This window comes from Crocodylus porosus, unplaced genomic scaffold, assembly GCF_001723895.1.
Source record: "Crocodylus porosus isolate Cpor-Errol unplaced genomic scaffold, CroPor_comp1, whole genome shotgun sequence".
NCBI classification, from domain to species: Eukaryota; Metazoa; Chordata; order Crocodylia; family Crocodylidae; genus Crocodylus; species Crocodylus porosus.
This window is the reverse complement of record NW_017728906.1, coordinates 175455812-175467251: the sequence shown is the minus strand read 5'-3', so window position 1 is coordinate 175467251 and position 11440 is coordinate 175455812. Positions and strand designations below refer to the sequence as shown.

Here is an 11440-nt window from a genome sequence, read left to right as displayed (position 1 = left end):
CCCCACCGCTATTTTGAAACACAGGGATGCTGAATACACATGACGTGGAGTGCACTAATTAGTACATTCCAGCAGACTTACAGTATACTTAATCGAGTCTGTTCTGATACATGCCAATTAGCACACATCAGAGCAGAGATCATCACGTGTACAGTACCCAATATGTTCATCCCTCCTTGTCACGTCCCTGTGACAAGGTATTTAGCAGAATTTGCAGATTCACTGAAATCTGACCGGGCCGTGCCATGAGTGCATCTGCTATAACCTTGAAGTTGCAATCTCTAAGCTGTCAACCACACACTTTAACACCCATAGCACCCCAGCCCCCAATACAATGTGAGAAATATATAAGAAAAAACAAGATGTGCCCAACTAAACTATATACTATATTAGTAAAATTTCCTTGTACCTGTTCAATTTCCCGAGCTCTCTCTTGCTCCAGTATTTTCTCTTTCTGTTTTTCAGCTTTGAGTGATGCTACAGATGTGGTTTTCATGGCCATAAAATCAAAGGTCATCCATTCATCTCTCTGTTTCATGCAAAACAAAATAAAACCCATGTTCCATTACATTTAATAGATATATATGGGTTAACTATTAAACTAAGAATTAGAAATATATATTTGCAATATACAATAGAGATTTCACACTTCTAGGTCTTAAAAATAAGTTGTACATAAAACACTATTGTTTGTAATATCTTTAATCATTGCTGGGTTTTTGGTTGTATTTGTGCTGGTCTAAAGACATAGGCAGGCAAGGAGAGAAAAGAAAGAGGAAGATGGGGGGGAGGGAAGAAAAGGCTGTCACAGCATGGGGTCCCCAGGGATGGCCATGACATCCCTAGGGCTCCATGACCGTGCCAATCTTGCCCAACAGGCACCCTTTTTCTCGCCTGCCACGTCTTGTTGGTAGTTATAATAAATAGGGAGGCTGCACTTGAGTTTGTGTTTGAACTCAGTCCTGATGGACCCCACTGTACCTTGTGGGTTCTTGGACCCCTTTTTGGTCCTGCTCAAAATAGGTGCCTCACGGGACATGCTAAGCCTTATGGGCTAGATGCATGGCTCCAAAACCACCCCTTTAACCATGCCCCAAGTCTCGTAGATGGTATTTAAAACGTTGCCTCTCTGGTGCTTTGCTATAGTTCGGCCTCCTGCCATCTCCAGGCTCTCCGCAGCCCTGTCTCTGTACCCACACCGGCGCTGGGCACTGCTCACCCCCTTTGTCACTGTGCTCCCCTGGTGCTGGGGTTCCCACACTATATTGGGCCCCCAAGGAGGCCTCCTCATTCCCCAACAGCCTTAGCCTGGTCCACCAGTTTATTAACAGCAATGAAAATATGAGCCCCTGGGCTATAACATAATACAAGCAGGTCAGGGTGAACTCTGTCCTTTTTAAAAAGTCAAACTTCTCCCCAGCACTAAGTGCTTTGTAGGCCAGGGTACCTGGTAAGCTCCTGGAGCCCCATTAGGCCTACATCAGCATATCAGGCAGCCACCAGCATCCCTGGACAATTCTTCCCAGGAAGCTCCCTCCCCTGGCTACTGCCAAAGAATTAATTCCTGCTGGTCTCAGCCCTGGGTTTTATATGTGCCCAGAGCCTTGCCTTCTTCCAGTCAGCTGACCAGGTGCAGGTGCAGGCGCAGGCTAATTCCTTTGTTAGCCCGCTGCCATAATAACCTGAACCTGTGGGGTTTCTGTCTGGCTCTTACAGCCCTCTCCCTAGGCAGTTTCTGCTCTTAAAGGAGCAGGCACCTTAGTGCCCTGCAACAGGGTACAATATCAGATCTGGCAGGTACCTGGTGAATCAGATGTCAGGCAGGTTTGTAACGTGTCATAAATCCAATGTCTATATTGACTCCATCCAATAGATTTATGAATCCCACCCTCCTTTTCTACCCCTTGTTTTCCAAATTTGCATCTATTTATTTTTTCACAGACAGGCTATTTTCTACCTTGGAAAACTACTACAGTAGAATCTCCCTTACTTACTTTGGCTTTTACCCCCCTTGCTTCCCACACCTCCACCTACAGTTTTCCTAATTTCCACCTATTTACATTCTCACTGACATCCTGCCACCTTTTTAGCTTCTTTCATTCCTTGGAGTTTCAGAACTGCAGAGACTTCCTATGCCTGAAGAAGGGTGCTTGTGTCCGAAAGCTTGCACAGAACTTTTTTCTAACTACTCAATTGATCTAATAAAAGATATCACATCTACACAAAGAACCTTGCCATCTTTAATCATTAAAATTCATTGCATATTCAGACTTACAAACTTTCTTAACCATTTCAGATGTATATTCTAAGTACCATATATGAACTAGCAAATGTATGGGTGCATGCAAATTTAGAGTTAATACTGGATTACAGATTTCTTTCATCACTGAACATTGTTCAAGGTATACATTTGATCTGAGAGAATGATGTACATGTTAGATAGTTTTAGAAAAAAATGACAATTAATCATTTCTACTACATTTGGCTTTATGATCCCTTGAGTCTAATTTAGCAAGCACAAAATCTGCAATTAGTCATAGGGTACAGTTCTTCACTCTTAGAAACCTACGTAACTTAAATGTGTTCACAAATTAAGAAAATAGATCTGCATGTTCTGTGAACTGTATCCACATCTGCAGGGATAAAACCGCTTTTACAAAAGCAAGGGCTATATGAAAGCCATTTTAAAAATCAGAAGTAGCATCTCAAGAAAAAAAAGTAGCGTAAATAACTTGAAACAGTCAAATCGAAAAACTAGTGGAAACAGGTAACTCCTAACAGGTAGTCATATTCCCCCCGTACTACCACATGCAGAGAACACACAACAGTACAAAGAACGCAAATGCATTTGGAATCATCAAAAGAAAGCACTATGATGCATGATATATGAGACTAATCCATCAAAACAAAAATTTGTAATGCCTCTGTGTATACGCTAGCAACAAAGGGAAAAATATTCTGTTCTTGAAAGCATGAACAAGCATGTAGAACAAAGACAAAATAGTATTAATTTATGATCGTTGATGTTTCAAGCCTCAAACCATAATCTGAAAATGCCACACTCTCAGTTATTTAAAACCAAACCCGCTAGATGACAAGTGGGACAAATCCACACATGTAAAGCAGAAAATACTCTACCTAAAGGAAATTTGGGATAAAGAGAAGAAACAGAAAGGGTTTAAAAGAACCCCACCAATTTGCAACAGTCTAAGTGAGCCTCTGTGAAAGAAATGCTATACAAAATTCAGTGTTCTTCTGGAGTACAAATGCCCATTACCAACAACAGATCTTTGCATTGGGATTGCAACATTCTGCTGTTCCAAAAATAGTTGTAAAGAACATTTGTGACTCAGAGGCCTTCATGAAATCAACTCCCTTTAAAAAAAGAAGTATAAAACCCCCTAAAACATATTATCATCTTTAAGTCATTAGAACGTGTCAAGGAAAAAGTTATGTAATCATTCTACTAATCCTTAGGGAGTCCAGAAATTGGAAAAATCCTCAAAATATCACCACCTGAACTCCCAATATGACAATCAACTAGTATATCAATTCAGAGTCCACCTAGAATTTTGGCAAGGAAGCAAATGACCTTGGCTAAAGCAGAAATCTAAAAAATATGCCTTACAATTTGTAAGTAAAGAATAGACCTGCCCAATGTAGAATTTATTCAGTCACCTGTATTGTCTATTGAGCAGCCAAAAGAAAGAAGAAACATAAATGTAGAAATGCTATAGGACACTAGGGAGGTACAGGGTATGCAGGGGACACAAGAGGGAGGGAAAGGTAGAAAATGGTGCTAGTAGCTAGGGGTGGAGCTCATGATATACCATAGCAGCACAAAATATAAGATTTTTGAACAGCATAAATCTGATTTATTACCTGGAATAGCAGTGGGTGACGAGAGCTATAGCATTAAGCCTATACTCGGAGGAATTCATTTAAGACCTGGAAAATCAGACCGTGGCCTCACCCTCCCTGACTACCCAGCCCCTCACTCCTTTCCTCCCTACCCCTGCCATGCTCCCTGTGTTCCCTGCCCCCATGCCCCTAGTCCCTTCTCCCTGTCCTACCTCTGGTGCCTGCTCCCTTGCCCCCTTGTGCCTGTGTCAGGCACAGGGGAGCAAGGGAGCAGGCACCAGGGGCAGGACAGGCAGCAAGAGTCAGGCATAGGCACAGGAGGAAAAAGGACAAGAGGTATGGGGGCAAAGAGCATAAGGCACATGGGGAACAAGGGGTGAGGGGGCAGGCACAGAGGGCAAGGCCAAGGGTCTGCCACCCCTGCCTCCACTGCTTTCCCTACCACAGCACTCAGGGGACAGAGTTCAGATGATCTTCCACTAATTTGATTCTGTACATGGAAAAATAGAACAATTATTTATCTTCTATATAATCTAATTTTTGAGGGTGGTTGTCTTAAATTCAAAAGCCTCTTGGATTCAGGTATGTATGGTACAGGGCTGCTTACCTGTAAGGCAGGATTTTCTGAAGTATCCAACTGCTCTGTACTGATTTTCCAGGTCTTTTCTGTACTAGATGACTGTGATGCATTCGACTCAACCCAATCAAATGAAGAACCCTAAGAATAATAGTGTGGTTAGTTGAGGAAAAATAAAGTGTTATCAGCAAATGAAAAACAAATCTTATGAAGCCATTATAAATTGATCAAAAATACACTATTGCCAAGAAAAATGTACTGAAGTGAATTAGTTGATGTAACCATATCAAATAACAAGTAAGTTTCCCCCTACGACATTACAGAAGTTGAAAAATATTATGTTTTAATGCAAAGAGAACTATAAGGCAGTTCACTAAAGCGTCGAAGCTGCTCTAGTAATGCTTGGAAACAAACAAGAAACACCTGCTTCTGGTTTTATGGAACTACAATAGAAATAAATGTAATTTTGAAATCAGTGAACAAAACATTTCTGTGTTCTTTTTCAAGACTTGCAGGTACTAAAGTAGATAGTTTACATCCTACATCTACTGTGTACATTTTAATAGTCTCATTATCACATTTGTATCATCCTTGTCACATTGAAAGGGTAAATGTGTCTGAGAGAGAAAGAGTTTTCTAGAGTGCAGAGATTTTGCTCTTGTACCAATTGCCTCTGCTGATAACTTTCTCTGCTATTTATAGAAACCTGTCATGGGAACAGGAGACTTTGGATCAAAGGTATTAGTCAGGAGTGTGCTGCATCTTGGGACTTAGTGATGCAATCTGTGGCTTTTGATGCTTCCCACAGGAAACATAGGAACAATTTGTGATTACAGTTATTACCCATAGGTCAAGAGAAAAAAAAAAGAAGGAAAACCACATGGCTCAACTTCAGATATTTGCTCCTGCAAAAAGAGTTTAATTCTACTGAACACTCACTCATTTCAAGAACAGAAATCTTGTAAAACTATTAGTTTCTTAGGCCCCTGGTACACATTACACTGAAGATGTGATTAACTAGTGAATTGCATCTTAAGTTATTACCTAGCCACACATTAATACAATTACGAACTCTGGATCAGCTGGGGACAACCAACTGCAGAAGCACGGAGTGCATTCCCATGGCTGGGTGTCCGGGTCAGCTGATGGGGCTCCCAGCCATAGGAGTGCATGTTGCATATCTGTAGCTGAGAGCTCCATCAGCTAACAGGCCCCTACCCATGGGAGCTTGTTACTTGCCAATGTAGAGGGAACCTGGACTGCCCCTGAACTAGCAAAAAAAATGTAATGGGATCTGATGCTGGATCCCATAATCATGCCTCTTGACATGCATGTGCGGCATGGTAGGAAGCATGATTGCGGGGATCCCACAACAGATCCCACCATGCCTTCACTGCATGTCTGCTAGGGACCTTACAGTTACAGGTAGCACTACACAATGAAAAGAAGAAATTCAAATGATGACACCTTTTAAATTAATGAAATTTTATAGCAGCAGAACTATTACTGTTAACATGTAATGCCATTCTTCAGCAAAAATAAATAACAAGCCTCAATGTTAGTGATAACTTCTTTCCATGCATGCTAGATATAAAAGCTTTTTGTTTCTTTTTTTGAAATAAGCCTCTCAAGCTAGTACCTTAAGTTTATTACTTACTGAAGAGCTATCAGATGACTCATCTTTTTTTTCGATTTTTTGCTTTTTGCTTTTCTTCTCTTTTTTAGGTTTTCTTGAATGTTTATCCTTTTTTTGCTTTTTCTTCACAGAATGTTCCTGCATAAGCCAAGCATTTATGAGATAAACCAAACTAAAAAGTATAAGACCAATGTCTACCTATCAAATCACATTACAAAAATCAACTGTGCACATAACTGGCCATTGCTGCATACTTTTATCATATTCCTTCTCACATTCCTTCTAACTGTCTCTCACAAAGATAGGGAATGTTTTTCAGAACATATTCCTCAACATTGGAAACTTTTTTTCTGAACATATAATCAAAGCAGAATAATTATACCTAAAGACGCACTTAGTTTATTCTAACTTCAACTATATTTTCTTTGTGAATCATTGCATCTGCACAGCTCTTTGCTTTTTGTGGTGGAGGGTATGGGTGGGTGGGTACTCTAGGTGCATGTGTGTGGGTGGGTGGATGTGTGTATATGGGGTGTAGGGGAGAGCGTGGGGGTGAGTGTGGATGCGGGTGGGTATGGGCGGTTTGTGGGAGGCTGTGGAGTGTGTGGAGGGGAAGGGGTATATGTGACTGGTGTGTGCACCTAGCAGTGAGCAGGGCTCCCCCCAGAGGCACAGAAGGGTTTGTGGGGCTGGGGAGGGGTGTGAGGTTTGTGGAGGGTGTGAGTGGGTGCAGTGTTTGTGTGGTGTGTAATTGCGTGTGGTTGTGTGGGGGAGGGTTTCTTGGTATGGTAGTGTGTATGGGAGCCCCCCAAAGCTGGTCAGCCCCCCACCCTGCAACAGCCCAGAGCCCACACACCCTGCAGCAGATCCCCACCACTGCCAACAGCAAACAGTCCCAGTGTGCCCTGCACCTGCTCCAGACTCACCCCTACCAGAGTGGATCAGCCAGAATAAGCACATCAGCCAGAACCCAGGCAAAGCCCCGACACAGCCTCCCCTGCACCTGCTTGGCACCACCGAACCGTGGAACATCCTGCCACCCCAGGCACACAGTGGGTCTGGGGTGGCTCTGCAGCTGAACTGCCTTTTTAGGCAGCAGTGGCTCCTTCCGGCTACTGCCACTAGTGGCCCCAGCCCCACAGTACCAGCAGGGACCCACACTGCACAGCCCTGACCCTGTGCACCCTGCGCTCGTCCACCCAGGCTCACCAGCAGCAGCGCAGAACAAAAGATGTTGCTCAGTGCAGGGGGAAACCAACCCCTACCCATCCACCTACCAGTGGTTCCTGCTGCGGCCTCCTAGAGCCTAGAGCTGCGTCTGCTCTGCACCACACTGCTATCGCTGGGCAACCCAGAGGCGGTGGTGACGGTGGCAGAGATGCAGCCCAGTCTGGCGCAGTGTGGGCTCTGGGTGGCTGCAACCTGAATGACTAGCAGTAAGAGGAGAAGGGGCTGCTTTTCTCCTGCACTGAGCAAACTTTTGTCCCATTCCACCACTGCTGAGCCTGGGCAGGCAAGCTGAGAGCAGGTGTGCAGTACACAGGGTCAGGGCTGTGCAACACGGGTCCCCGCTGGTACCACAGGGCTGGGGGGAGCAGCAGCAGCTGGAAGGAGCTGCTGCTGCCTGAGGTGTCTAGAAAGGCAGTTTAACTGTGGAGCTGCCTCAGCCCCACTGTGTGCGCAGGGAGCAGCAGGATGCAGCATGGCTGGATGGTGCCTGGGCCAGGTGGGATCGAGGGACCTGCCACAAGCCGGATCTGGCCTACAGGCCTATTTTGCCCGCCTCTGAGCTAGACTGTTCTCAGGGGTGGCAGATGACAGAACAAGGAGCAATGGTCTCAAGTTGCAGCAAGGGAAGTTTAGGTTAGATATTAACTCTTTCAGTAGGAAAATAGTAAAGAACTGGAACAGGTTACCCAGGGAGGTGGTGGAATCTCTGTCACTGGAGGTTTTCAAGATCCAGCTAAACAAGCCTTGGCTGGGGTGGTCTAGTTGAGGATGGTCCTACTTTGAGCAGGGGGTTGGACTAGATGACCTCCAGAGGTCCCTTCCAACCCTCATTTTCTATGACTCCTGCTATATTGTGCAAAGCCTCCTAGAAATTCTGAGATTTGGGGTCAAGCTAGTCAACTCTGAGGATTTTTCTTCTGGCTTCCCATAATTCCTTGATGTTTTGTAAACCAGCAACATTTTCAAATTACTATCAGGAAGCATGAAGAGAATACTGCTAAGTGCCACAATCCTGACAATCATTAATATATATAGACTATTCCAGAAGTACTGATGGTCACATGACCAGATGACACTGGATGGCAGCGCCAGTGATCCCCCAGTGATATAGGTAAAGGATGAGGTCAAGTAGTTATTTCTGCAAGACATTTTCCTGAAGCGAATTCTCTTGCTAGACTGCAACTTTTGAGCTCAGTAAACTATTACCAGCTGGCAGGAAAAAGAAGAGCAATACTATGGCAGCAGAACTTCAGGAATGACAAAAGGCCACTTGTCTGGAAACCAAGATGTAAGTTTTCCTGAATAACTAGATAACAGAAAGGAGTTTTATTAACTGTATGTAAATAGCTGCAGGATAATGGTGCAGCATATACTTAGGAGAATGAAAGAAAGGTGCAGGCTCCTTGTGAGCCATGTATACCTCACTATGTAGTAACTGTTTGCTAAGTTTTGCACGACATCTGCAAGAGCAGAGAGAATATTTTTCCAAGGCTGAGACAGGACCACAGATTCCCTGATGTTCAAACAGCCAGGAAAAATACTTTCCATTTGGTAAGAAAAACCCAGGGTCAAGGTGCACAGTCCTCCTGCTCTGAAGCCAGAGAAAGCAGACGGAGAATTTATATTTTCTAACCAAGCGAAGATTTGTGTAGACATCTGAATGGGAATTGATGTTTAGGGGGAGATGTCCCTCAAATTTCACAGCCAGGTTTTTCCATAATAAAAATCACCATCAAGTCAAAGTAGAAATATAAACTAAAGCCCAGACAGAACATATCTAAAGTGCTACACGCATCTGTTCTGGCTGGTCTCAAAAACATGAATAGATGGGGATGGGGGTCAGTCCTGGAGCTGGTGTGCCAAGGGAAGGGTCTTACTTTTGGAGGACTGAAAGTGAGCTCTGTGCATTGCACTCCCCCCCATTACCGTGCGTTTTCTTCAGGGCTCAGGACATGAAATGATTTGCAGGGGGAGGGGAGCTAGTCATAAATACAGCCCCAGGCTGTCACCAACATAACTATTTGATTCTTCACTGTTTTCAGCAGCCTTTCCTGCACACTTTTTCCTGTGTCCAGCCACTCCTTTTCTACATTCAATGGTCCCGGGACAGCTTCTCTCTATAGTGAAAGAAACATTCTGCAGACGTTCATTTACAAGTCAACAAATATTTCCTTACCCACCTTCTTTTGCTTCTCTCAAAGTTTGCAGTTCTTCAGCAGCTGATAAAATTTATGTCCACAAAGATCAAGATGCTTTAAGTGTTGCAGGAACAGAGAGACAGCACAAGTACTTATGGTCTCAATACTTGTCTCTATGCCAGCAACAGTAAAAATACTACTTTTCTCCATTTTGAAATACCATTACCATCCGCACTTCCCAGTCTGGGGCATGCTTGGAGAGATGATAAGTTCCATCTCACTTACCTTCCTATAGGTTTCTGGTGGGCCAAGACTATGCCAGGAGGGAATAACAGGGACTGTAAAGTGGCTGTGTACTTCTACTGGCTGCAGGATAGTCAGGCTGTAGTTGGTGCCTTTGAAAATTAGAAATGTACCCTCATTGTTGCATATCTTACTGAATACTACAAACAACATACGTCTCAGCCACTATTTTTATATGGAAGAAATTAAGAGTCAAACTGAGCTAAAGAAATGCTTATCTGGCCCACTACTCCATATTATATTTCTATTTAGATTTTGCCAATGTTAGTCCCAAGGCATAGACTCTCAAGAGATTCCTTTCTAAAATAACTTTCAAAGGCTGCAAATCTTTTGGTTTCCAGACAATAATGGAAAGCTAACAGGCAAACCCAATCATTTACTTCTCCATCACCTTTTCCAGTTCCTCCACCCGTTTATTCACATCATCCAGCATCCATGTGTCCTCACCACGCAGTCGCTTGAGTTCTTTGCATCTCTCTTCTTTCTCGTAATCCGCTTTGGCCTAAACAGAATTTAGGGTCAAGAAAGGGTGGAAATTAAGATGAATAACAGGTTTTCGCCATAACACACCTCAAGTATCCCAAACCAAAAACAAAGCACCATATACGCTGAAACCTGGGTAGAATGCCATATTCTCATATTATGCTATATTGCTGCAGAAGCACTTCTACAAAGTTGCTTACTGCTAAGAAAAATAGACCTTTTCAAAGACAAGATGTAGCATAAATCTGAACATATCTGACGACCTAAGCCTTATCCTGTATGTCACCCCATTTCACCTTTTCATTATGAGTATTATCCAGAACAAGCTTCAGAGAGAAACCTTTTAGAGTCGAACCTTTACTATTTAAAGCTATTTTGCAAGAATTAGACCAAAAAGCAAAAGACTAATTTGATCTCCAGGTCTCCCCAAACTTCACCCCCCACCTTTGTTTTTCCTTTTTTAATTAAAATACAATTTCTTCAGAAACCAATAAAATATACAGTAGTGTAATCAGCACAGAGGCCCAATATAAATCATGAGATTACATGACCAGCTCAAAGTCCCCCCCTTTTGCTTCAGGCTATTAACCTAAGTCAGATATTAATTCTCCATACAGAACCATGAGTTGAAATAGTCACACGGATCATTACAAAATTAATTATGCTGCCTTCCATGGGCCAGTTTCTTTTTCTGACATAACCCAAAATGAAAATGCAGCATTACCTACTTGAATTATTTTAGACATGTGTTGACAACCTTTTCAGGCTGAAAATTAGATTGACCTGATCTCATGGAATCACAAGGAACCTCTAGGATGCCTTAAGTACAAAAAGAAAGCAGATGGGCAATAGAAAAATGGCCAGGTCACCAAGGAAATATACCAGGAAACAGCAAGAGCCTGCAGGGACAGACATCATAGTTTCATAGTTTCTAGGGCTGGAAGGGACCTGAGCAGATCATCTAGTCCAACCCCCCGCCATGGCAGGAAAGAGTACTGGTGTTAAACGACCCCAGCAAGATGTTCATCCAGCCTCCTCTTAAACACTCCCAGGGTAGGAGCAAGCACCACTTCTCTTGGAAGTTGGTTCCAGATCGTAGCTGCCCTGACCATGAAGTAGTGCCTCCTGATATCTAGCCTAAACCTACTCTCTGCCAGCTTGTGACTGTTATTCCTGGTCACTCCTGGCGGTGCTCGGGGGAACAGTGCCTGC

At 43.4% G+C, this 11440-nt stretch overlaps 1 protein-coding gene across 1 annotated transcript in view; it reads right to left on the bottom strand.

Moving 5' to 3' along the window:
- Positions 1-265: 265 nt before the first annotated feature.
- Positions 266-11440, bottom strand: part of LOC109306712 (CWF19-like protein 2) — a 120772-nt gene continuing 109597 nt past the window's right edge. Inside the window, exons 3-6 of the mRNA XM_019530249.1 lie at positions 10137-10247; positions 6096-6212; positions 4469-4579; positions 266-529 (exon numbers count right to left, since the gene is read on the bottom strand). Of these exons, the coding sequence (XP_019385794.1) occupies positions 290-529; positions 4469-4579; positions 6096-6212; positions 10137-10247 (579 nt within the window). The 3' untranslated portion in view covers positions 266-289. The remainder of the gene's footprint in view (positions 530-4468; positions 4580-6095; positions 6213-10136; positions 10248-11440) is intronic.